The 27,886-nt window shown below is 41.2% G+C and overlaps 1 protein-coding gene across 1 annotated transcript; it reads right to left on the reverse strand.

The window, feature by feature from the left end:
* Positions 1–537: 537 nt before the first annotated feature.
* Positions 538–13,679, reverse strand: LOC112309293 (guanylate-binding protein 5). Its single transcript, XM_024565504.4, has 11 exons — positions 13,439–13,679; positions 12,594–12,802; positions 11,943–12,070; positions 8,930–9,039; positions 8,470–8,666; positions 7,872–8,114; positions 6,281–6,561; positions 4,967–5,179; positions 4,122–4,224; positions 3,663–3,844; positions 538–2,232 (listed from the first exon to the last, which is right to left on the reverse strand). The coding sequence occupies exons 2-11, from the start codon at positions 12,781–12,783 to the stop codon at positions 2,122–2,124; spliced, it is 1,758 nt and encodes a 585-aa protein (XP_024421272.2). The 5' UTR covers positions 12,784–12,802; positions 13,439–13,679; the 3' UTR covers positions 538–2,121.
* Between the last annotated feature and the right edge of the window lie 14,207 nt (positions 13,680–27,886).

The following is a 27,886-nucleotide window of genomic DNA, read 5'->3' on the forward strand; positions in this document are numbered from 1 at the left end:
GGATGGTCTGTGGGAGTGCGGGGTGGGCTGAGTGGAGGAGGCCAGAGGAGGAAAGGTTGGGACAACTGAAATAGAATAAACAAGAATAAATAAAACAAAAAAAACGTAATCAGTTGACCTCACAAAAGAAACCCTGTAAAGGTCCAAATATAGTCTGTTTTTTGGTAGCTTTAAGAAACTGTCAATGTTCATCTTAACGTGTATTTTCTGGTCCTTCTTAACCCAATGACCACTTTAAAAGTCATATGAGATTAAAATATTTGGGGGCGAGTGGGAGGCAGGAGTGCTGGTCGGAAAGAATGTGGACCACTGGTGAAAGCTACTTGCACTTCTGTAGGTTCTAAAAGAAAGCCTTCATGTTGTTCCTGAAGATATGATAGAAATATTGGACTAGAAGTCAGAGGATCTGTCATATTTTCTAAGTTAACAGTACCAAGGTTGGAACCTGAGATAAGTGACTTAATTTTGCTTAGTCTCAAATTTTGTTTTCCTTTGTTTATTTCTATAAGAGAGGTAGTAATGAAAACAATATTCATCTTTTCAATTATGACACTTCCTTGGATATTAAGATGCACTTTATTGTGTCTTTTATGAATTACACAGGCTGCAAAGGCAATTACAGAGGATTGTTCAGCACATGTTCGAACGAATACACTGATCTTTGGCACGTTCTGAAGTGCAGTTCAAATCTGGAAATACAGCTGAGCCTCACCAACCCCATTGATATGGGAAGTTCAGCATAATAAAGGTCTCCAAAGAACAGAAAAAAAAGACAGATTAAAATTTACATTTTTCTTTTATAAAAATGTAAGTCATATTTTGAGCAACTAAGTAAGTTTAAGCTCCTATAATATAACTCAACTGGGAAATTCCTTATATAAATAAATAAACAATTTAAGGAAAACTAAAATAGAGCTTTGTGTAATGTTTCTATAATTTTAAAGCTTATTTTACTAGAGATAAAACAAAAAACAAATAAAAAGATGTAAGAAGATACGTTTTATTTTTAGTCTTAAAATAATTCTTAATCTCCTTAGGAAAATTCAGAAGGCTTCCCCATTGACTTTTAACAATTGGGGAAAATAAAAACAAAGTAATAGAGTTATTTAAATTTTTATGGTTATTTACTGTTAAAAATATGTACAAACATATATGTATACCATTTATAGTTTTTAAGAAAAATCAGTAGGCTTTCATATATGAGTCCAAAGAATTAAGATAGTTTAACTTTAGCATTATAAGCAAGTGTAAAATAAACTGAACCCATCAGATATTTTGGCACATTATCTGGCATTCCTTATACCATTTATTTATAAGCTCTAAAGGATTATAAAGACACAACACAGAATTATTAAGCCCAGTATAAATTGTTTCATGATATAAAATGCCCTACTTAGGTTATGCCCTTGGTGAGGGTAACATAAAGGAAGGGCTTCTTTAGCCCTTCAGCTTATGACACAATTTCCATACTGAGAGTCCCTTCTATCTTCTGGAGCACCTCTATGTCAGTACAGTGTTATTTGCTTACAGTTCGGAACCTCCCTAAGCAAACCCTCAACTGACCACGATCAGTAGTCACATCACTGCCCACAGACTGAGCAGCTTCCTCCCAGCTGAGAACCCTATGTTGTTTCCACTAAGAAGCAAGGTTAATTGTTTTACCATTGATAACTCCCTCAGATGGCATCCAGCATATGACAATGCAGCAGGAGTGATGCCCACCTGAGCTCAAGACTTTGGGCAAGTCCCATGTGACTTAGCCTATTGTGAATCACACCCCCAGGTCGCTGCCAATCTCCCCTGAGAAAATTAAACGGTGGCATTGGGGTACAAGAGAAAGTTTTCCCTGCGAGAACCAGCCCAATATCTCTACCAAACAAATGTAGTGATCAAATGTCCCTTATTATACAATTCACAATCTTTTAAAGGAAGTAACCATCATTTAAACTATTAAAATGTTCATTTTACCAATTATTAGCACCATAACTTTATAAAAATATACAGGTTTGACATAATTATTACGAAAGTGATTTAAATGGGAATTGTCCCAAGTTTTACAGTGTCTTGTTTCCTTCTGTCCTCAGTGGTGGTAAACATGAAAAGAAGTTCTGATGCTTAGCTTTAGAGTAAGATACAGTCTGGGGAGCTGGCATGGTACTGTTGCTGCTGGAGCTCATACTGAAGTCTTCTCATTTCAGCTTCGACTCTCTCCTGCTGCTTTGCAGTCTCTTCCTAAAGAGTGAGAAATGAAACTACAGAGCTTAACAAAAAGTAATATCCACATTATTGGGGAAGGGGGAGGATAAGCCCAAATCTTTGATTTTCTTTACTTTCTTAAGTTATCAGTAAAAAAAAAAAAAGACATTTCCTAAATTTTCCTTCTATTTATACTGATTTGACCTCTCCTTCCTGGTTTCCTACCTGAGGAATTCTCCCACACCTGTTTCTCTAGCTGCAGAAGCATCACTATCTCCAATTCTTGAAGCATTGGTGTCTCGAAAACTGCATTCAGAGGTACCTTCCCCCTTCCTGGTCGGGGAGTCTGAGTCACATCTCGACTTCAGTTTTCATTTATACACAGAGGAATGTCAGATCTAGTTCTTTGAGGGGAGGCTAATACAACAACAGGGTGTCTAGGTGCCATCCGCAGTCAGGTGAGGAGTCTGAGCTTTACAGCAGGGAATACGTTTCAGGGGAAGTGGGGAAGAAGTAGAGGTAAGACTGAGGAGATCAAGAACCTCAGGTTGACCCTAATGCCCTTCAGTGTAGGGCTGTAATCACAAAAATGTCTTGGAGCATCATCTGGCCAACTAGGATCCATAGGTAGACTGGTCACCCTGGGGGACAGCTGGGGTGAACTTTGTCTCAAAAGGGTGCTTACATAAGAATTTCATACTAGGCTTGCAGAAATAAAAGCACTATAGCTCTCGCTCACTAGGAAGGCAGTTTTCAGAACTTGCTAGATTATGTGATACCGGCATTTAGTTATCTCTTTGGAACTAATGTTTTTAATCAGAAAAATGGAGACATAATGGCTCTGCCCCACAATGAACAGATTAGATGAGGGAATGTATGTAAAGTACTTGGTACAGTACTTGGTAAATAGGAGCTACTGCTTATTGCGTGATGATAATAAAGGACTGTATGAAACAAACTCTGCGAGTTAAAAGTCTTCAGAACCAGTGACAATCAAGGCAAAGACAGGGGCATAGACACAGTAATATGAAATTAATTTAACAAGTTAATCTATGACCAAAGGAAAAGATTGCTTATAGCAATTAACAACATAGCAAAAAAAGACTAATTACCAAGGGTTAGAAATATCCTTGGATTTTATTTAACAAAGTACAGTGCTTATTCTGTGCTCAGCAGCAATCTAAACACAAACATTGAATCATTTAATTATTAAATACACTTATAAAATAGGTATCATTACTTCCTCTATTTTCCACAATTGGAAACTAAGGCACAGAGGGCACAGATAACTTGCCCAGACTCTATAATTCGAGCTGGGATTATTACCTAGCCTGTCTGACTCCAGAGTCCTTGCCTTGAGCCAGAATAGTATGCTGCCTCTCCCTATTTGTCACTGCTTCATGTTCTTACCAATACAGAGAAGAGGGATAATGTTAAAATGCTGAGGTGGAATAATGGATGAGTACCTGCAGTTTCCTTTCCAAAGCCCTCTGTTGCTCGGCCAGGCGTCGGGCTCTTTCTATCTCTATTTGTCTCAGTTGCTCCTGATGCTGTCTCTCCCTTTGCTCCATCATTTGCTGCTTCTGCCTTCGAATCATCTCCAACCTTTGTGCTTCATCCTTTGCAGCCTTTGCTCTCAAACGTGCTTCTGAGAAAGAAGAAAATGACAAACCTCTCTAGGATTAAAGGCCCCTTCCTTCTGTCTCCCACTCTTATTTGCTATTGCTGCTGCTGCAAAGAGAAAATTCCCTAGGGCTATTTTTCCTTCACAGCTAACAGTACACACCCTACTTAGTTAAAGCTTGAGGAGCTAAAAATCATCTTTGCTGTTCTTGTTCTAGTTTAATGGTCCCAGGTAAACCAGGCCAAATTAATCTAAAATGTGCAGAAAGTTCTATCTTGCATCTCTTCTATTTTCTTCTCACCTTCCATCTCCTTCGCCCTTGCGGTGAGAGCCTTGTCTGTCTGAAGAACAGCATCACTCACAGACTTCTTGGACTGTAAATATTTTTGCAGAGCTTCTTCAGCCTAGGAACCCCAAAATCATGCAGTTAGAAGAAAGTTGTAAACCTTTTTATTTATTTTTCTTCCCAGCATCTTTTCCTTCCCATAAGTGCTCAGCCTGCATTTAGTGGAACTGTCAGTCAAGACTCTTCTGTCATAAGGGTGGGCACAAACTCTGGGCTGGCCAATCAGAGCACCCAAGGCCACTTGATACAAAGAACTTTGGTACAAGTGAGGAAATGCTAAGTTTCGGTGTTTTAAAGGCTGATGCGGATGCTGGGGGAGATGTTCTCTCCCCTTTGAGACTGAGGGAAAAAAATCTAGTTAAGCATGGAGATGTTGGTGTCATCTTTGCTGCCATGCCTGAGAATGAAACCAGCAGTGAGGAAAACTGAACAGAAAACTCAATGGAAGTTGGAAAGGAAAAAAAAGAAGGGGAAAAATTGATGACATCGTTTAAACTCCTGAATGCAGCTGTAGTTGTAACTAAATTTAAACATTTCATGCAAGCTAGGGAATTACAAGTTTTTCTGTTTTTTTTTAAATTAGTTTCAATTATTGGAATTCTGTCTTATGTAATCAGAAAAGTCCCTATGTTGCAATGAATGTTGACCATTGCAGTAAAAGTCTGGTGACTATGGTGATAGTTCAGTTTAATTCCCCAGCTATCATCAGAGCACAAATACTTTATTCTTCTCTTCACTGGATTTTGAAAGAAACCCCCCTCCCAGCCCCCAATACAATTAATGCACGTAACTAGGGATACCTGTATTCCTTTCCTCGGCTCCTGATAGTACTTTGCCTTCAGCTTTTCTGTCTCCTGCATGAAGAGACAATGCCCCCCAGGCTTTGAATAAATCCCCTGCTTCACGTCTTCTTCTAGAGAACCAAAAATATTCTGAAGTAAAGCTGAGCAACGGTCTGATGATGCCTCCAAGTTCTGTTTACGGAAGTCATCCTGTTTTGCTTTCAGCAGGGTCTTCAAAGGGACAAAGGCCAATGAAAAGATGTTAGCAACACTTCAGTATGTCTAGAAATGATTCTCAGAAAGAATTTCCATGTTTTTTTCTAGAAACTAGAGACTATAGCAAGACTATATCCTTCCTACCAAACCTAGAAAAGTCAATCATACAGAGTAGAAAAAAAAATGAGTTTTGAATTTCAAATCACCCGAAACCCCTTTCTCTTGCTTTTTTTTCTGCTTTAGATGTGATCTTCAGATTACAGATTTCTAGCCTCATGATCTCATTTTAAATGCAACCTACTCATGTATAGTCATTCCTTATTTCACTATTTTACTGGGCCTTGGATTCCCAATCAGGAGTTGAAGTCAAATAATTGGCTAAAATGATATGAGTATATACTGTTAAACCTAAAGACATGATCTTTTAGTAGATCCATTTGGCAATTCTGTATACTTGATTAACATAAAAGGGAAGTTAATTTATACTTTATAAATATGATTTTTTAAGAAATGAAATTAATTTAAAAAATAGTACCATATGATCTCACCTATAATCAATAAAAGAAACAAGCAAGCAAAATATAACCAGAGACACTGGAAATAAAGAACAAACTGACAGTAACCAGAGGGGAGGTGAGAAGGGATAATGAGGGGAAAAAGGGGAAGGGTTGTGAAGGAACATGTATAGAGGACCCATGGACAAAGAGAATAGGTGGGTAGGATCAAGCATGGGAGGTAGGGATGGCTGGGGTGGGGGGCAGCGATGGGGGGAAAATGGAGACATCTGTACTTGAACAATAATAAAAAATTAAAAATTAAAATAAAAATAAAAGTAAATACTACATATCAAAAAAATTAGTCTATGGGTATAACATTGTAAGGCAAGTTGTGTGTGTATGAAAGTATCAGAATCCATAGGACCCAGAAGAATTACGTTTATTTATTTGTTTTTTTGTTTTCAGAATAACAATGATATCTTGGTTACATTAGCGATAGTCATTATTATCCAGTCTAACAAGAATTGCTTTTCTTAATTAAGTCCCCATTTCACATTTCATAGCAATACTTTACCTTGTAATCCCCATGGACTAGAGCAAAAAAAAAAAAAAGAATTACCCCTAATTCCTTCTGGAACTTTTGGTCCACATCCTTGAAGGAATTCTTCATGAAGACTTCGATGGCCTCTTTCTCACTGGCCATGTGCAGGACCAGCAGCTCCTGGAGGGTTTCAGTGGGCAGCTGCACCTTCTGGGCCATCTGCTGGTCATAGTGGGCAATGGCCTTTTGCACTGCGGCTGAGTTCTTGATTTGGGCCAAGGCCAGCACTGAGTTCCCCATGCAGGGCAGATTCCCACTGCTGATGGCATTGACGTAGGTCAGCACCAGCCTTTCTAGTTCTTCACAGGGAAAAGAGAAGGTTGCATTATTTGCAGAGAAAGAGGGTATGCTCTAAACTGGGTAGTTCTGAGAATGTTAATTTAACAATGCATTGCCTGAGTTTTTCATTATTCTACATAGTATTCAAGTGGCCCAAATAAGTTTATTTCCTCCAGGGAAATTGTGTGATCAAGAATCCAAATCTTTCTTCCTTTGGGAAAAAAAAAAGGAGAGAAATCTCAGGATGTACGTGATCATCCTCATGCCACCCTTTTTCTATTGAGAAATGAGGAAATAGTTAAAGTTCTGCATATTCATTGATTAGACCGCTATCGATCAGCCTTTTGCCTCTTTACTCTTTCTTTCCCTCTTCCTCAGGTTTCATTTCCCTTCAGAACTCCCTTTTCCCTTCCACTTCAGTTTGTAGAGCTGATATGAGTGGTAGCTGAAAAACACCAGCTGAGCAGATTAGACCATGTTCCCTTTCCTCTTTGTTGTAACTTTCATTTTTGTCTTCCTTGACCTTTGCATACTTTTGTTTGCATTTACTGTCCTTTTAGAGAAGTAATTTTCAAACTTTTTCAACTCACAGCACACACATAAACTAATTACTAAAATTCTGTGGCACACACAAAATATATTCTTTGCCAATCTGACAAAAAAATAGGTATAATTTTGATTCATTCACACCAGATGGCTATTGTTGTGTTGGCTGTTGTCATGTTTTTATTATTTGACAATCTAAGGGAAAACAGATCAGTGCCCCTGACTCAATAGTCAAGTATTGCATGTTTTAAAAAATCTTGAGGCACACTAGTTGGAAGCTGTTGCTCTACAGTAGAGCAATGATTCATAGAGTTCTGAGACACAGAGTCTTCAGAGAAAAACTGGACCAAGATGTCTGCTTAGATGTCCTCTGTTTGTTTAATGTTTGTATCAAGTAAGTGCCATTTCTACAGAGAATATATACATTCTCTTAATTTTGTGCTTAGCAAAGGCTTTGACACATAACTACCCTGTATATTCATGGAACAAATGTTGCCAACTCAGGTGGATTACTCAAGTCCAACAGTAGACCACTTATGAATAGAACTCTTTAACTTGATCTTTTCTTCAGATTATATTCCTATTTTATTCTACTTTAGAGGCATTACTAAAATAATCCCTAGAAATGTTTTTGGTACCCCCTGGAATTATAAATGTGATTTATATAATTTTCTTGGTAGTAACTGACTATGCATTTTCAACATTAACAGTGAAAGAAGAAACTTTCAATAGTGCCCCCTTTCTTTACATTTAGTTGAAGGAAAATCCTCAGAAAGGTACCCACCAGGCCCATTGGCCTTGATGCCTCCTGCAAGAGTTTTAGTCTTGGAGTGGTGAAAGATGTAGTAACAGAAATCTGCCACTTGTTGCACAAAATCAGGATCCAGTTCATCATCAGGTAGTGTCTCAAGCTGGGCAAGCTTCTTCCGGTGAGCAGGCGAGTCAAAGATGAAGCATTTCTTTATTGGGAAGAACTTCTGTATACAATGACGGGGCAAATTGAAATTTTGATGACTTTGATCAGTGTCTGGGGAAGGAAAATAGGATTTATTTAGTATAGGACTAGCATTCATTTTAATTGATTTCCCATGAATAAATTTTCCTTCTACCTGATGTTATTTATTTCAACAACTCTTTACAAATCCCAAGCAAAAAGATAAAAGGTAACCCATCGGGGAAAGGAAAAAAAAAAAAAAAAAGGAACCTGTTCCAAGAACAGGGAGTAATACAACTTAATATTGAATCTACTGGTTTACTTTAATTACTTACTTGGCAGTTTAGCCAGGTGAGCAAAGATAGGAAACTATAAATGTAGCCATATATACCCAGAGATATTCTTGTATTACTTTTCTTTCTCTTTCCAAAACTCAAGGCCCTGTTACCTGGCTTCAGCTTCAGTGAATTCTCCAGGTACACATCTGCTGTGATCTGTTGTCCATCTGCTTCCAGGGATAGGTAGAAATCTCTCAGAGTCCACACTAAGTCTGGAAAGAAGCTTACCAAGTCAGCTGCATCTTCAACTCCATCAAGATCAGGTGAGGACAGTGTCCTCAGCAGATTTGACAGTTCTGTTACAAAACTGAGATACAGTTAAGGAACACTGGTGAGAATAGGACTGTAGCTAAACCCATATTGAACACCATACATCTCTATACCATTATGTTCTCTTTTGGTTATAACCAATTCCTCATTTTGTCAGTAAATATAAGGGCTCATTTCCTCGTACTTTTAATATTTACCATATTTTTTTTGTGTGTGTTTGGTTCAAAGAACTCATAAATGCAGCTGGTAGATAGGAGAGTTCTTTCTGGCTTTGATGCCATCCTGGATCAAAAAGGATACTGCAATAGGTCGATAGCCCTCTGGTCAATTTTGTTCATGGTATTGTAAACGAAGGTACTACTCAGTAGTATTGCCAGAGCAAAGATCTGTGTATCGTTGTTCTTGTCACCCTAGAAGTCAGAACAAATTACAGTCATGTCTTATGGCATTCCCAGATGAGCAATCATTAAAAATAAGACCCTGATGTACAATGTTAAATGAGACAAACAAAAATAATTGTAAGAAACCTAAATTTTAAAAGAATAGCTCTATCATTAGCATTGATAATTTTTATGGAACATATACTGTTAACTCACCAATCCTTCTTATAACTAGTCAGGTATTTGCAAAGTTACTGTGGTAAACAAAGCAGTTTACATTATTTTATCTAGTACTCAAAACAATGCTGTGTGAACTTCTGCCCAAGATGGAGGCATTGGTAGACACACTGTGTCTCCTTGCACAACCAAAAGAAGGACAACAACAAATTCAAAAGCAAAACACAACCAGAACTGCCAGAAAATCGAACTATATGGAAGTCTGACAACAAAGGAGATAAAGAAGAAACATTCATCCACACTGGTAGGCGGGATGGAGATGGGCAGCTGGTGGACTGGGCGGTCCCACATTCACGTTCAGATAAACTGGGAGGAACAACTGGAGAGTGAGACAAAGCATGCAACCCAGGGTTAAAGTGCGGGGAAATAAAGCCTCAAAACCTCTGACTGAAAACATCTGTGTGTGTTGCATTGGCGGGAGAAACTCTCGATCTCACAGGAGAGTTCGTTGGAGAGATCCACAGCATCCTAGAACATACACAAACCCACCCTCCCGGGAATCAGCACCAGAAGGGCCCAATTTGATTGTGGGTAACAGGAAGTGATTGAAAGCCAGCGAAGAGCTGAACTAGTGGCACTGTTCCCTCTCGGACTCCTCCCCCACATACAGCACTACAAACTACAACCGGAGTTGCCCTGCCCTTGTGCATACCTAAGGCTCCTCCCCTTACTATGTAACAGGCAAGCCAAGATGAAAAAGAATAATGGCACAAATGAAAGAACAGATCAAAGCTCCAGAAAAAATACAACTAAGCAACAAAGAGATAGCCAACTTATCAGATGCACAGTTCAAAACACTGGTAATCAGGATGCTTACAGAATTGGTTGAGTATGGTTGCAAAATAGAGGAAAAAGTGAAGGCTATGAAAAGTGAAATAAAGGAAAATATACAGGGAATCAACAGCAAAGGGAAGGAAACTGGGACCCAAATCAACAGTTTGGACCAGAAGGAAGAAATAAACAGTCAACAAGAATAGAATAAAGAAACAAGAATTCAAAATAATGAGAAGAGGCTTAGGAACCTCTGGGACAACTTTAAATATTCCAACATCTGAATCATAGTGGTGCCAGAAGGAGAAGAGGAAGAGGAAGAAACTGAAAAGTTATTTGAAAAAATAATGAAGGAGAACTTCCCCAATCTGGCAAAGGCAGTAGACTTCCAGGAAATCCAGGAAGCTCAGAGAGTCCCAAAGAAGTTGGACCCAAGGAAGCACACACCAAGGTACACCATAATTACATTACCAACGACTAAAAATAAGGAGATGATCTTAAAATCAGAAAAAGGAGACAGTTACCTACAAAGGAGTTCCCATAGGACTGTCAGCTGATTTCTCAAAAGAGACCTTGCAGGCAAGAAGGGGCTGGAAAGAAATATTCCAAGTCAGGAAAGGCAAGGACCTACATCCAAGATTACTCAATCCAGCAAAGCTATCATTTAGAATGGAAGGGCAGATAAAGTGCTTCTAAGATAAGGTCAAGTTAGAGTTTGTCATCACCAAGCCCTTATTATATGAAATACTAAAGGGATTTATGTAAGAAAAAGATCAAATATATAAACAATAAAGTGACAACAAACACAACCATCAACAACCAAACTTAAAAAACAAAAACATAAACAAACTAAGCAAACAACTAGAACAGGAACAGAATCACAGAAATGGAGATCACATGGAGAGTTATCAGCACGGGAAGGGGAGAAAGAAGGAAAAGGTCACAAGGAATAAGAAGCATAAATGGTAGGTACAAAATAGACAGGGGGAGGTTAAGAATAGTATAAGAAATGTAGAAGCCAAGGAACTTACATGTACAACCCATGGGCATGAACTAAAGGGGGGGAATGCAGGTGGGCAGGGCAGAGGGGAATAAAGGGGGGAAATAGGACAACTGTAATAGCATAATCAATGAAATATATTTAAAAAAAAATGCTCTGATATAGATTTATAAGTATTCCATGTTACAGATGAGGAAACAAAGGCACGAACTGAGGCTGAACATATTGTATTCATGGTAAATCAAAAGCAAAACAAGAACTAAACAACAGGGGAAGTTCAAAACAAAGATCCCGTCCCGTGCTGGGGCTCACTTACACCAGCCCGCAGGGGCTGATTGTGTACATCGATTTCAAACCCTGAGTTTGGTGGCTTCACTTTGGGAGCTTGGAGTAGCTATGAAGGGGGCATTTAGAAAACTGCAAGTGCTACAAGTCAAGGCTTTCTCCCTTCCCTACTCCCAGCAGGCTGGTTGTTAAACACCGGCACAGAGATGGGAAAAGCGCATGTATCTTCAACAATGAGATGGGTAAGACCAAAGTGAAAACCAAAGATTTAGGGAGACTTACCTTTGTTTGTTAATGTGAGAGAGCTACAAGTGCCAGAGCCCCTGCCGAACTCAAATTTCTCAGACCCAGAGCCCAGTGCTAATCACTGTTCTCTGCAGGATCAGACTTATGCAGTGATTTTCTTTACACCATCGTTCTGCATTTGGGTTAACTGCCTAGCTCCACACTAATGCAGTCTCGCCAACATGACTTTGGCTCCTAAATACATCTTTCCCACTTCAGGTTTCCAAACTTTGACTATTGAACATAGAAAGGGGAAAAAAGATATACTCTGGTAAAGTGGAAGTACAAAAAAATCTCTGTGTAAAGGATATTAAGAGATGAGAAGGTTAATCAAAAAAGAATCCTTGTTCCTCACCTTCTCTACATCTCCAAGTCCCTCAGTGTCAAGCAGAACGAGGGTGTGATCTGGCTTCTCAGGGTGAGGCACACACCACATCCAGATTCCCTTGGTGTGAGACTGCACCGTGGATCCAACAGAGAAACCTGCAAGGGAAGTGGAGAGGTGGTAACAGATGAGGGGATCTGGAAGCTGGAGATGTTCTTAACAATGGAGCTAGGGTTTGAGGAAAACCAGATGTGTACATGGAAAAAACGACAACCAGTACTGCTCTCAACTACAGTAGAAAGAGGGCAAACTAAGACTATCACATGGGTTGGCAACTTGATAGGTTATTTTTACAAGAACATTATACTAGTAAAATTTTAATAGTTTATAATTATATATATAAAAGTTACTTTATTGATGTCTTACTCCCTATAGTTAGAAAATATTTTGCTTTTCCCAATGATATACTAAGTTAAAAAAACAAAACAAAATAGAGGTGACATTTCAGGAACAGACCTCCGCCTTTTATATCTCAGAAGATAATTAGCCAGCTGTGGCCCAAACATTACCTTTTAATATTCTTCCCCATCTCTACCTTTCTCTCCTCATATCTCTCTCCATAGTCATGCTGGATGTGGGATAAACAGAAGGGACTCAGCAGAGCTTTGCTGTGTCACTCACCCTTGCTCTTCCCAGCCAGCTTGTTCATCAGGTAGGATTTGCCTGTGCGGTACAGGCCCACAATGGCCACCACGACAAGAGGCTGGGTAATGGCAGACAGGGTCTTCAAAGCTTCTGGATTAACGACTAGTTTCCCGTTAGTGTTCTCAATGAGGCACACTGGGCCTGGCATGTGGGTCTCCGAGGCCATGTCCAGGGTGCAGCCTTGTCTGCAAGAGAGTACATGGGATAAACTAGAACTTCTAGTCTTGAAGCAGAAAAAGTCTTTTGCTTCCTGAATCTGAGACATACTGCTCTCCAGCATGGCCTAAGTTTCTGAAGAAATTATTTAAAAAAGAAAGGAAGGAAGGAAGGAAGGAGGGAAGGAAGAAAGAAATAGCCCTGCAACTGGTTGTCTATATGGCATTGCATTTTACTCAAGACTCTGAGCCCGTTTTTGAAATAATGGAAGTAAATAAAAAATGTCTATTTATATCAGCAGAACCGCTAGCGAGAGAGAGAGAGAGAGAGAGAGAGAGAGAGAGAGAGAGAGAGAGAGCAAGCGCAAGTGAGCTAGCTGTAGGAATAGGAAAAAAAGTGTAAAGAAGGAAAATGCCATAAAACATTTTTTAAAGGGTTCCAAAGTGCTAGTGATTGGGTTGGTCTCTACATATGCTCGTGTCTAACTCAGCAGCAAGCAAATGGAGCTGGCACATAATGAATTCTACTCCCTGGCAGTACCACAATTTAGTTTTCAGTTACGTCTGATGTTCCATATCAGGCTCAGCTGCATCCTATCCTGGATAGGAAGTTTTTAAAACATCCTGACCTTTAAAACCTTTCCCCCACTCTGGCGCCAATCTTACCTTAACTGTAAAATCAACAGCGGGTATCTTTTAGAGCTGGTAACAAAGCTGCCTCAAGGAGAATGTTGTAGGAGTTCTAACTGTCCTGCAGTTCAGCTGTGTTGGTTTCTGATAAACTTCTTCCCCACCAAGTCCTGGGGATTTCCTTTTTGTTTATACCCTCTGCCTCCTACACCCAGAGACAGCAGAGGATTTGAATATGAAATACAAACCAAAAATGAAAGGGGTTTTAAAATGTCACTACAGGAAATGGAAAGACAATGAGTCAAGCTCATGAGCTATGCAGTTCTAAAAACAGTGTCCCGGGTGTTGGCTGGTAGAGGTATTTGCCCTGATTTCTCAGAAACTGCGTAATGTTAGCAAATGATAGTTTAGGTTTCCTTTTCTATTTCAAACTGCCCTCCAGGTCAGCACAGAAATTGTGTTACAAAACCCAAGTGTATGTGCCAACGCTTTGAAGCCCAAACTCCAAATGTCAGAGTTTGGAGTAAGGGAAGATGTATTGGTCAAAAAGGCGCTGAGATGATGGGAGACAATGGTGCCTCAAATCCATCTTGCTTAAGGATTAAGGGGTTTTAAGGCATTATGGGGAAGTGATATGCAGATATGCTGGTGGGGCAAGTTTTAATTTGAGGACCTTGGAACTTGGACATTTTTGGTAAAACAGCATTAACATCAGATATTCCTGGACAATGGACCCTTGGCTTTTGAAAGTGTTATGGAATTTAACTTCCAGTTATGCCCTGTTGGGAGCTGTCCTGCCTGGTCTCAGGGACTGTAGCCTTTTGTCCCACAGCTAGAGCTGAGTGAAAGGCCTTGGGAACATGAGCCACTAGGAGACAGAACATGACCTCCTGGCAGGAGTGCAGCCCCTGCCTCCCTCACTTACCCCTGCTTGGCCCCAGGCAAATGACAGGCGGATGCTGGACGGATGACAGGTTAGCCAATGACGGGTAAGATCCCTCAAAGGAGGAGGGACAACCTAAGAGAGGCACTATCATGAAGGGCCATCAGGGAGGGACTTAAGGGTCTCCAGAAAACAGGCAGAAAGACCCTCACCCCTTGGCTTTGTCATAGCTTCAGTCCTCAGGCTTTCTGTAAAGTCTCCTAGTCTCTTGGCTGCTGTGCTCTCCCTGCCTGACTCAGCCTGGGAACTACACCAAGAGTTATTTTGATCTATAACCCACCTGGAATTAACTTTTATTTATTTATCTCTCTATGATTTATTTATTTTTAATTACAGTTGACACAATATTTTATTAGTGTCAGGTGTACAACATAGTGATTAGACATTTATATACCATACAATTGATCTCCCTGATAAGTCTAGTAACATCCGAACACCATATGTAGTTATTACAATATTACTGATAACTTTTACATCCTCATATCTACTTTTGTAGCTGCCAATATGTACTTCTTAATCCCTTTGCTTTTTCTACCCATCCCTTCGACACCTCTCCCATCTGACAATCATTTTGTTCTCTGTATCTATGAATTTGTTTTCTTTGTTCATTTATTTTGTTATTTAGATTTCACATAAGCAACTAATAGACATAAGCAACTAATTATGTACAGCATAGTGTAAGTCTGCTTGTGAGCACCAAACACAGCTCTTTCAAAACAACTTGTATAATTCCCTTTGGACTTTTGCCTTTTCCTCTGTTCATAAACTGTTTCTTTCTTTCCCTCTTGGATTTCTTTCTTTTTTTTAATTTAATAATATATTTTATTGATTATGCTATTAGTTGTCCCATTTTCCCCCCTCTATTCCCCTCCGCCCTGCACAACCCCTCTCACCCACATTCCCCCCCTTTAGTTCATGTCCATGGGTCATACAGATAAGTTCTTTGCCTTCTACATTTCCCATACTATTCTTAACCTCCCCTTGTCTATTTTCTACCTATAATTTATGCTACTTATTCTCTGTACCTTCCCCCACCCCCTTCCAACTCCCCTGCTGATAACACTCCATGTGATCTCCATTTCTGTGATTCTTTCCTGTTGTAGTTGTTTGCTTAGTTTGCTTTTGTTTTTGTTTTAAGTGTGGTTGTTAATAACTGTGAGTTTGCTGTCATTTTTACTGTTCATAGTTTTTAATCTTCTTTTTCTTAGACGAATCCCTTCAATATTTCATATAATAAGGGCTTGGTGATGATGAACTCCTTTAACTTGACGTTATCTGGGAAGCACTTTATCTGTCCTTTCATTCTAAATGAAAGCTTTGCTGGATAGAGCAATCTTGGATGTAGGTCCTTGCCTTTCCTGACTTGGAATACTTCTTTCCAGCCCCTTCTTGCCTGCAAGGTCTCTTTTGAGAAATCAGCTGACAGTCCTATGGGAACTCCTTTGTAGATAACTGTCTCCTTTTCTCTTGTGGCTTTTAAGATTCTCTCCTGTTTAATCTTGGGTAATGTAATTGTGATGTGCCTTGGTGTGTTCCTCCTTGGGTCCAGCTTCTTTGGGACTCTCTGAGCTTCCTGGACTTCCTGGAAGTCTACTGCCTTTGCCAGATTGGGAAAGTTCTCCTTCATTATTTGTTCAAATAAGTTTTCAATTTGTTGCTCTTCCTGTTCTCCTTCTGGTAGCCCTATGATGAGGATGTTGGAATGTTTAAAGATGTCCTGGAGGTTCCTACGCCTCTTCTCACTTTTTTGAATTCTTGTTTCTTCATTCTTTTCTGGTTGAATGTTTCTTTCTTCCTTCTGGTCCAAACCATTGATTTGAGTCCCAGTTTCCTTCCCATCACTGTTGGTTCCCTGTACATTTTCCTTCATTTCACTCAGCATAGCCTTCATTTTTTCATCTAATTTGGGACCAAATTCAACCAATTCTGTGAGCATCCTGATTACCAGTGTTTTGAACTGTGCATCTGATAGGTTGGCTATCTCTTCATCACTTAGTTGTATTTTTTCCAAAGCTTTGATCTGTTCTGTCATTTGGGCCATTTTTTTTTTGTCTTGGGGTGCCTGAGCCACAAAAGGTTCAGTGCCTAAGGCAGGTTCTGCTGAAAGGACCGATGAGCCTGACTGTCTCGGAACGGGCAGTTAAAAATGCTGGAAGAACTTGTCCTCGTGTAAAAAGTCTACCCGCATCCACACAACTGCGGTTCCTCGGAAAAAAGCACATTCTCAGTGGAAGGGATCACTGCTCTTTTCTTTTCAAGTTTTCCACCTGCCGCGTTCCTTCCCTCCAGCACGTCAGCCTCCCTCTTGGATTTCTATCCAAATCTTTGTCTCCTGGGTTGCAATTTAAAATAAATCTTTTGTTTGCCTTGCAGTTCTCGGTCCAAATTGATTGGCACCGCTGTATCAATAATTTTGGAGTAAAGTGTTAAAATAATAAGCATTATATTCTACCTTTTAATAATGTATTGTCTAGCTGCTCTACCACTGCAAGAAAGAAGTTTGCATTAAAAATGGGAAGAGTTGTGACTTGTGCACAGACACCCTTGCTGTGGAAACTCTGTGGGGAATGTACTGTTTCAGGACAGAGCCGTGCGGCTTAAATAGAGTGACGTGTTTTGAGAGCTCTGGGTCTTCGGTGAAGCTCCCAGCCAAGCAGCAGCTGCACACGCCATCAGATTTTCCCCAACAATGAGACACAGGTGGCACCAATGGAAGAAGGAGGTGTCTAGAGAGTCTGCAAAGGCATCCTCAGGACAGTGAGTTGTCCTTGAACATTTTTCGTGTAGTTTGCTATGACTTGATTGTTTTAAAAATTATGTTCATGTTTTGCTACAACAGAAAAGCAACTGATTTCCTAAACTTCAGTTTCAATCTGAATTATACTTTAGGAAATTCCAGTTCAAGTAGCCCTGAATTGGCCGAAGGAATTGTTTGTCTAACTGAAAAGCCTTTGAAAGGCCATTTTAAAAATAATAGCTGGAAGTCCGTGCAATTTGGAGGGAATAAGGGGAGACTCCCAGTGCTTCCCTTCTTGTTGTTTTTCAAGAGCAAGGATGTGACGTTCCTTTTAAGTCTTTCTAAAACTGGTCAATGTAAGGAAGCTGCAGGTGGGCCTCTTACCAGGGCTAATGTTATGACTTTTAATCATTAGTTTTGGTTGTCTCCAATATATTCGCTGTGCAGTCAGAAGTGATCTTTTATAAACATACGTTGAATCTTGTTATTTTTTTCTTGCCAATTAATCTTAAAAGCCTCATTGAGATTATTGCAAAGTTCCGCCTCCTCGGAGACCTGTGGGATAATACGTACTCTGGCTCCTGCCTGCCCCTCTCTAGTCCTAGGCTGTCGCTGCTTCACCACATGGGCCTTCTTCATTCAAGATCAAACACACCAAGCTGTTCCTTAATCAACAGTTTCGCTCAAACTTTCCTTCTGCCTGGAACTCACTTCCCTCATTTTTTCCTAACTCAATTGCACTCTTATTAAAATTGCATTTTAAATCTTATTTTCTCAAGGGGGTGTTTCTGACTGACTAATCTAGATTGGGTATCCCTTCTATACGTGCCTATGTACCCTGCACTTGTCCTTCACAAAGCCTAGCAGAAATGGGAACATTACACCTTCTGGTAGGACAGTTTGTTAACGTATTACTTCTGGACTAATAATATGTGGGAGCATGGGACCACGGTGTTTTGCTAACCACAGTAACTCCATTGCCTTTCCCAATCCTTCTGCAGTGTCACATGGTCAGTGATTGGCATGTATTTATTGAATAGCTCAATGCAATCGTGTTTAAAAGTGCATGCTCTGTGTCAGATTGCTCTACATTTGAATCTGGCTCACAGCGCCTTGTGTGTTTGACCCTGGTAAAACGAAATGTGGACTATCCATTGTTCAGTGCTCTGACAGGTCTTCATGAATGTGAGCTCCTGTTCACTATTCTCTTTGCCACTGTCACTGTCATCACCACCGTCATTGTCATCGTGTCACCCTGGGGAGAAATTCCTCTCCAGCTGTGAACCTTGGAAATCAGACAAGTTACCTGCTTCCAATATACAATGATGGGATAGACATAAAGTGGACATTCACATTCCAAGAGGGAGAAATTGGAAGAAATAAAGGGATTTGGGTCCCAAGCAAGTCAGAAACCTAATACAACAAATTCCATTAGATTTTTAAGGTTTGAGAAGAATCTCTCTGGCTCTATCCTCTGTCATCTGGACCCATTGGAGTGGTGGACCTTTCCTCCAAGACCACCTGGGCAGCAGACTTGTGTCCTCACTTTGGGTGGCAGCTCTGCTTTCTGGAACTGAGCAGGAGACATCCCTGACACATGCGCCTGTGTCTTCTGGGCTCACTGTGGCAGTAGCATCCCCACTGGCTTTTATATCTGTGGCTCTTCCCTCAAAGACCTTCTTCCTCCATTAGGTTATATCTCTGTCACTTTGGGTAGAGGCTATCATTGTTTCTGCTGGTGTAAAATTCTCGAAAAACATGTTGGCTTCCTGCGGGTCCAAGTCATCAGACAGGGTCTTCCACGGATCTTTCCCACATAACTGCATCTGGATTCCTGGCTTTGCCAAGATGGTTGGGTGCATCTACAAGCCAACCCCCTAATGTTTTTAGCAAATAGTTGTCCAGCCTCACCCTTAGCACTGTTTCCAGAGCCTACTATCTGGATAGGCTGAGAATCATCCAAATCAAATGCTTGTTTCTTTTTACGTAGCTATTTCTTCTTCATTTCATCTTGTCTCCTCTTGCATTTTAATATAAGGAGCGAGGAGAAAACAGGCTATACCTTCAAAGATTTTCTTAGAAATCTCCTCAGTTAAATATCTAAGTACCTCAGAACTCCGTCTCAGCGTCGACAGAGCAATCCTCAGAACTGCTTCCTCTTTCACAACACAGTTGTCTGATTTTTTTAGTAATTATAGTATATCAGTCAGGGTTCTCCAGAGTTACGTATGTGTTTCTATGTATAGACTACATACACATACACTAATACAGGAATAAAAAAGAGAGGGGAGAGAAAGACAGAGACAGAGAAAGATTTATTTTAAGGAGTTGGATCAATTGTAGGGCTGGTAATTTCCTGCAGGTTGCAAATTCAGGTAAGAGTTTATACTTCATTTTTTACTTCAAAATTTATAAGGCACCAAGTAGGAAACCCAGGCAGGACTTCTATATTGCAATTTTGAGGAGATTTCTTCTTTAGGAAATCTCAATTTTTGCTTCTGAAGTCTCAACTGATGAGTCAAGGCCCACCCACATTATGGAAGGCAATCTGCTTTACTCAAAGTTTGCTGGCTTAAATGTTAATTACATCTAAAAAAAAGTTGTTACATCTAGGCTAATATTTTACCATACAACTAGGTACCATAGCCTACCTAGGTTGATAATAAATTAATGTCAAGAATGCGATACCTGTGACACCTGTTACACTGTCCCTAGTGGGAGTGGTCTCACTGTCTAGAGGACAACAAAAAGCACAGAACCACCTACCACCAGCAGCAGCAGTCCCAGGATGTCAACACACCACATGGCCCTCAGGTGTCAGCATCTTAAAGAAAGATACAACTCACACAGAGAAAAGGTCACTTCCAATAGTGGGCATCAGTCTCCCATGGCCAGCAGGTCTTGCTCTGCAGCTAATGCAGGAAGATGGTTTTCACACATCCCTCTCGTGTTGCAAGTAAAGGAACCCCCTTCCTCTCTCCCCAGAGCAGAGGTAACAGTGGGGTTGGCAAGGTCCATATGACACATTCTTTAAGCAGAATAAAGAGACACTTATCAAGCCTGAGCAGGGAAAGATATTCCCAAAGAAGGCAACAAGCTCACCATGAGCTGTGAGAGCTCCTTATCCTCATGTAAGGGAATGTTCCAGGCCAAAGACTACTCTTATGCAGCTGTGCAGAGGTAGAAAGACTGTATGCATTAGAGTGCCTTTACCAATAGTTCAACACCCAATCGCTGTTCAGAGGCTAAAATAGGGAATAAAGAACATCAAATTTGGTAAGACCACTGGTCATCCCAAATTTGGAGGCAGGGCTGATTCCGATGTGGCCTTCTGAACAACTCATATGGATACAGTTTGCTCGCAGAGCCTCCTTATCATTTTGAGTCAGCACTTCATCTGAACCACTAAGTGAACCAGACTCAGGAGCATGCAAAGTCAGGCCTCCCTGGAGGATGGTACTCAACTAAAAACTTCACATGTCTGGACTAAGACAACTAAGAGGTTTAAAAGAAGAGTCTAGGGGGCCTGTCAGTGTACAGCCCATAAGCATCCCACCTGAGCACGAATCTTCTCCAGTTCAGTTTCTATGTTCTCTGAGTTGATGTATACACAGCAAAGACGTAGGCAATAACACACCTGTTCTGCAAGCGTGTAACTGAGAGCTATTTAGTTTTCTATCGCCACCCTGACTACTGAGTTTAGCAGTCTTGTTAGACAAGAAGTTGAGGGAAGTCCGAGTCACTGTGTGCTAGCCAGGGCATTACAATGGCAGTGTAGGATGAGAAAAGTGTCAGTCTGTGATGACAATTCCAGCATTGTTTGAGTTTGTCCCCTCTCACCACAGCTGTGCTGATTCTTTTCAGGGTATTCTTTTGCCACATATGGCAAAGGCTTCTGTAGGAACGAGAAGGGGAAGCATTAGTGCTTGCCCACTTTCCTTCTGCTCCAAGAATCTCCTGAGACAGCAGATGCTCTTGTCCAATGACCGGGGTGAGGATTACCCAGCTATAGTCATAGTTCCCTGTCCAAGTTCTGAGGCTACACCTTCCATGGGGACGCACTGACCCTGCTGCATGACCTGATATTGCCCACCTGTATTGAGGGTTTAGGAGTTCCAAGAGTGACTGTTGATATTCTGTTGGCCTCTACCCATCCACGTCGGATCCCACAGGAAGGAGACATCTTTAGGTAACATTCCCTTGAAGTTTGAATCAGGAGGCCCTTTTGGTGGTGCCACTGGAACCTGGGCCACCCCTGAGTATTATGTTTCACTTGAAAAAAACAAAAAGAATGGTTGAGTGTATTGAGATAGAGATTTTTCAGGCACAGGCTAATCAGGTGACCAATTGGTCCCCTACACCCTTCAAGCTCAGATGTCCCAACATGCACTGCAGTGCCGTGTTTAATGTCCAAATGTCATATCTTTAGTCAAGGATACCACCTAGTAACTTGTCCTTCCTGATGGCCTAAGCATAGTTGTTGTTTGAGATTCCCATTTTATCATTTTATCACCTCATTTGCCTGGAGATAATAGCATCATGAAAAGTCCATCTTATGCCGGAGAGTATGCCCATTGCTAGGTATATTGTGCAGAGAATGCAGCGCCTTGATTGGATTGGAACCTGATGGATATTCGAACACATGACAGAGGTGTTTTTCTAAACCCACAATAGTGGTCTACATAATACACCAGAATGGCATCCAGAATGTATTTGTGGCAGTTAGGTACCATGAATCTGTGATTGGCAGCTCGCGTCCCAAGGTTGTCAATTTGCCACATTCATGTGGGGCTTGTGTCCGGTTGATATGACCTAGTGTGTCACACTGTGAAGTCCAGGCTCACTGGCAGCAGTCACACAACGGCGCTGCATCTTTGTCTTCTGTTTCTTCTGGGGCTGGTCCTCGTGATCTGGCCCGTGACTGGGAAGTTATGGAAATTTACTGAGTGCATGTTAGGTCAGCTTGTGAGTTCCACTTGTGTTCTCTTTTGAATAGTCCTTGGGCATCAACATCACTAATGGGTAGGTCTCCTTTCCAGTCCTCACTGCTGCCACAGTTACTCTGCCCACACCGGGGAGCCCTTAATGGTCCGATCATTTATCTGCCAGGCACCACATTGCCCACGAGTCTGTCAAGGTGTAGCAGGGAGTTGCTGTTGGAGTGGCCTGTTTGTCATCACTGCCTCATAGAGTTCATTCCATTGGGCAGAGCATCTTTGCCCAGTCTTAGTTAAAAGATGGTCATCCTGGGGTAAGTTGCTGTGGACTCCATCAGTTTGGGGTTTAATGCATCCATCCGTGAACCAAGCCATACCATCTGCTGAGCCCCTCTTTGGACCCTCTTTGGCTAAGGGAGAAGCAGAAGTCCCCTATAGGTAATCCACCCCCCTCTACCAAGGCAGCTACTTATTTTTTATTCCGGTTCTTGTACTCTTCCACTCTGGAATTTCTATTTTGCCCTTTTTAATAATTTTATCTTATTATTAACATTTTGACTTTAATTTTTTTTTTACTTTCCAATTATAGTTGACCTACAATATTATATTAGTTTCAGGCATACAACCCGGTGTTTAAAAATTATATAGCTTACTAAGTGATAATCCTGATAAATCTCATACCCATCTGATGCCATGCACAGTTATTGCAGTATATTCTCTACACTATGCTTTAGGTCCCCACGACTATTCTGTAACTACAGACTTGTACTTCTTAACCCCTTCACTTTGTCACTTTTTCCAGGTGTGCCCCTTGATATTCGCTGTGTATACCCTCCTGTTGTACTTGAGCCTTGATTGTTCTTGGCATGTCAATGGGTGGAATTTATTCCCAGGCAGCAGGGCTGCAAGCACTGGCTGTGCCCACCGTGGAGAATCAGCTGTGCAGAAGCCCATTCCACTGAGCAGGACTTACTTCAGCAGGGCTCTGGTGCCCCCTGAGTCCACCCCTTGAGTGTGTCACTTGTGGAAATGGTCAAGTGGTGCTTCAATGTGGTCTGAAGCTGTTCACCAAGTGTGCTGGTTCTGGAGCCCCCTGGGGGGCTGCAGGCCAAGGCCAGCCACCCCTTTGTTCTGCCTGGGGCCACCCGGTATGAGTCACAAAGTGATCAGCAGATGGCCACCAAAGATAGTTCAGAGTTTATGCTTAAACACCTCGAGCCAGTAAACATCTTTTGTCAATAGATCTGGGGACGGCTTCAGAAGGGACATGCAGCAGGCAGGTCTCTGAGTTGCAACCTCATAATCTTTCAAGGAACAGGGCTGAGCCCTCACTCAGTGGTTCAGTCATCCTTGAACACTTGTTATGCAGTCTGCTATGAGTTTGCAGCTTTAAAGAATCAGTTCTTATTTTCTTTAGAACTAATAAGCAACACATTTCCAAGAATTGAGCTCATTATATAAATAACTCTTTGTCGTTTTCTGGTTCAATCTGAATTACAATGATGGGAAATACCATTTCAAGTGGACTTCAATGGCTTAAGAGATTGTTCTTCTGGCTTCAAAGTCTTTGTAGAGGTCATTTCAAAAACATAATGACTAGTCGAATTATTAAAAAAGAAAGTGGTATGGTGGTTATCAGAGCTTGGAGAGAGGAGGAAATGGGGGGTTGTTTAATGGGTAAAGAGTGTCAGTGTTGCAAGATGAAAAAAGTTTTGAATATCTGTTATACAATGATGTGGCTGTTCTTAACACTACTGAACTGTAAGCTTGAAAATGGTTAAGATAATAAAAAGCAATGACTGGAAGTGTGTGCAGTTTGGAGGGTAAAAAGAGAAACCTTATATTTGGGAGTCACAGTAACTTCCTTTGCTGTTTTTCAAAAGAAAGTATAATATGTAGCACTTGGCATCTTACATCTTTGTACATTCTGATCATTTAGGGAGCTACAGGTTGATCTATTGTCACAGCTGATGACATGGCCAGAAATCATGATTTTTGCCTATGTTCACTTTGTTCCTCATGTAGTAGTTGCAGTGGTTAAAAAAACAACAAACAACAACAACAACAAAAAACAAGTCATGTCACTTTTCTGCAAAACATCTTAAAAGCTTCTTATTGTAAGTAGAATAAAGTCCGGTCTCCATACACGGCCTGCAAAATCCTACCCAATCTGGGTCCTGCCTTCCCCTCTCTAAAGCTGGGCCATCTCTGCTGCACCACGCAGACCATCATTCAGGTACCGAACACAGCAACCTCTTCTCAGATAAGGAATTTGTCACAATGTGTCCTTCTGCCGAGAACTCACTCCTCCCATTTCTTTCCTAGTTGCGTTCTTAGTGTAAATTCATCCTACTCTCTTTTCCGCAGGTAAGGACCATTGGCTGACTAATCTAAATTGGGTCTCATTTCTGCAGTTACTTTTGGCGCCCCAGACTATTCTTTTCCATGCTTATCGGAAATTTAAATATGCATTTGTTAGTATGACAATTTGGTTGATGTCTTATTTCTGAATTAAAAAAATGTATGAGTACAGTGTCCCTGGCTGCTTTGCTGGCCACAGGGTCCTCCGTCAGTGCCTTCCACACCGTCTAGGGAATGTTTGGTGGACAATACCTATTTATTGAATGGCTCAATACTTATAAACCATATTTAAAAGTGCCTGCTTTGTTGTTAGGACAACAAATCAGTTTGGTTCACAGAATGCTGGCTTTTGGGTGTCATAAGACAAACTGTGAAGAATCTTATTCTACAATGCTCCCAAAATGACTCCGTGGGTGTGAGCTGCGTCACTCATCTAATTGTTGCTGACATCCTTGCCATTCTCACCATTGTCGTCGTGATCATCTTATCTTGTCCTCTTTGGCTTTGGTTATCATTAATCCAAAGCAACTCTTATTTTTATGAGATAAATATGTTATACAAGAGGCAGCGAGTTTAGAGGCTTCAATTAGGCCTGTCTTATATTTCTAGTCAAAGATTTGTATTTCAGAATTACTTAATATACTAAATTAAAAACATACAAAGTAGACACCATCGATAAAGCAACAGGAAAACAGAGACCAGGGAATCTGCAGCAGGAGCCGGTGGGCTGGATCATGTTACTCTCATGTTCGCCCCAGTAAGTGAAGGGGGAACCTGAGCACCACTAGTGGCACAGGTGCACTGTAATGAGCGAACTTCAGCAAACTCATCGAAGAATGAAATTTTCTGTGACCACTTATCCCATTCATGAGCTCTTCATGATTTCCCATCAACCATTTTTCATAGTCTGCATCGTCTCCTTTTCAACTCAGAGAGCTGTCAATATGTGTGGCTAGCACGCCTCCAAATAGTTGCAGTATTTTCAGATCAAAGTGCCTTTTGAGTTATGTGGAGGCTAATGTCTGTGATAGGACAGGTGCTGTACGTGACTGTGGTACAGGTGGGGACAACTTGATGGAGAAGGAGAGCCTGGCCTTTGACCTTTCTGTAAGATGAGTCAGCTGAACTATATTCCTCTAGCCTGCATGACCTGTTCTCTCCACGGCTTTTTGTTGGGGACCTCCAGTGACGCGGATCCTGGCCAGCGGGATCCTGTGCTGTGGCAGCAATGGACAAATACACACGGACTACAGAAATCCTGTGGAGAAAAAGGGACAGCGTGGCCACTCTCTAAGTAAGAGAGGGCGAGAGGGCTAGAGAGAGCCCAAGAGAGAGAGCCTGACCCCTGCCTAGACAGACTTTTATTGCTTTTCTGGGCACATCACATCGAGGATGGTCCTCATTTACTAGGCACAGGTTCACCCCATTGATTACCTTTCACAGACAACAAAGGACAGAATACTGCTAATTACTTCAAAGAGAAGGATGTTACAGCTCAAGGGGGAAAGTGGTTGAACTGGTTACACTCCATACTTGGGAGGTTTAGCACAGACTTTAGGAAGTTAAAGATACTCAGTAAACATTTGCTGCCTCAATCCAGGGTGAGGGAGTTTTAGCAAAAGCAAGCCTCATAGCATCGGAGGTACAATGCAGGCCTGATTCCCCACGGGAGAGCCTGTCCGTGGGCGTGGGTCCTGCCCGCCAACCTCGCTCCCCACTGGCTTTTCCGAGTGGGGCTGGGCCACATTTCCCACACATGGAACGGTTCCCCACAATCCAGCAGGTAGGTGTCTGAGTCCTGACCTCCGGGTCTTCTCAAGGAACAGAACCGAGTCCTCACTCACGGCCATTTTCTTTTCCAGCTCTCCACTTGTTCTATTGCCCATTTCACTGAGATGTGTTTATTTCTGCTAAAGATTATAAATTATATATAAATATATATATAAATTAGCTCTTAGACTGTGATACAAGTTGAGAAGACTTTTCTGAAAATTTTTGTTCTCTGAATTTCTTTATGGTATTTTTATCTTAAATAATTTATTTGAATATCTCTGTAGTTTTGTCTGTGTATTTAAGTCCTCTGGGCTTTTATTCCACTAGAATAAAATCTGAAATTCCCAGATTATCTTTTTTAATTATGCAAATTTTCTTGTGTAGATAGCATAGATCTAATCTTCATTTTTTTAAATCGATGCCTACCCAGTTATTTGATACTAGGTTTTGAACAGTTCATATTGTCCACTGATTTGAAATGACACCTTAACATCGACTGTATTCCTGATACATTTGATTCTATTTTCTAGTGTGTCCTATTGCTTTGTTTCTAAATGTATGTCCCAATGACACACTGTTTTAACTATTGTCCTTAGGTATAAGATGGTCAACTTAGTTATGTTTGTTCTCACAAGTCCACAAACCACCATCTCTTAGGGGAGATGGTACTTGGTTGGGGGGGGGGCGCTTGAAGAGGACTGAGCCTCCCTCTTTGAAAATCAGTTTCAAAATGGAAATGGGCACACTTTTAAATTTTTTTCTTCAGGCCTGTGAGTGTAAACTTACTGCACTTATCACCATTCTAGCATCTGTGTCCAGGGATTGAGGTCAGACCTCGGTGCATCTCAACTGCACTGAGTTGAGCCCTACAGAACTTTGCATTTGCGAGAACTTTGGGAGACAGCCCTTCCAGTCTCGTCAAGTGTTTCCTATAACTGGCTGAACATTATTGTCACCTGGCAGGGGAGTAGGTGGTTTAAATAATACCGATGCCTGGGTATCTTTCAGAGCAATCAAGTCAGATGGGGGAAGGAGAGAGACTTATCGGTATGTCTTGTGCAGCCAGATTGAGAACTGGTGGCCTGTCGTAATGCACATTACAGTGAGGAAACTTGAAGTCATGGATGAAAACTGTCTCTCTCCCCTCTTTAAAGAGCCTATTTCTCCATGCAGTGTTCATTCCACTCAACTCGCTGCTGCCCTGGGTGGGGTGAGGTAGGGTGAGGTGAGGTGAGGTGGTCACCTCACAGTGGCCTCTTGCCCTTCTGAAGAAGTTAAATCTCCCCAGAGATAAAGCCAGTGACTGACCCCTGTGGGCTAGAAAATCAGGCAAACTCCCTCTTGCCTCCATTCTTTAACTGTTTTGAATTTGAGACCGAGAACTTGAAGCTCAAGAGCGAGTTGCATGGAAGAGAAAGTTTATGAATGAATATTTCTGCTCCACAGCAGTGCAGGGCAGGGAGTTCAAGGACAAGCTCTCAGTTGCCTCTCTCACTCTGGCTACTCTGACCTTACTTTCTCCTTTATGGAAGCAGAAAAAAAACTAAGGATGTACATTGCCAGGGATAGGGGAAGTAAGTAGATCCACAGAGTAAATACAATCCTATTAGCTTTCCTTTTTCCTTCCCAGAAGCTGCTTCATAGAACAACGAGTTCTCTGCTGGAGAAAAAGAGCCTTACTCCAGGGTCTGGTGGATACTTCCAGGAACATCAAGCAGGTTGGACATGTCACA

This window comes from Desmodus rotundus, chromosome 3 (genome assembly GCF_022682495.2).
Source record: "Desmodus rotundus isolate HL8 chromosome 3, HLdesRot8A.1, whole genome shotgun sequence".
Lineage (NCBI taxonomy): Eukaryota > Metazoa > Chordata > Mammalia > Chiroptera > Phyllostomidae > Desmodus > Desmodus rotundus.

Bases quoted from the DNA above. Each gene is read 5' to 3' on its own strand.
- LOC112309293 (XM_024565504.4), bottom strand. From the start codon at position 12,783: ATGGCCTCGGAGACCCACATGCCAGGCCCAGTGTGCCTCATTGAGAAC. The intron at 12,071-12,593 runs GTGAGTGACACA...CTTCCCTTGCAG, and splicing joins GCTGGCTGGGAAGAGCAAGG to GTTTCTCTGTTGGATCCACG. The intron at 5,180-6,280 runs GTAATTCTTTTT...GTCCCTTTGAAG, and splicing joins AGTTCCAGAAGGAATTAGGG to ACCCTGCTGAAAGCAAAACA.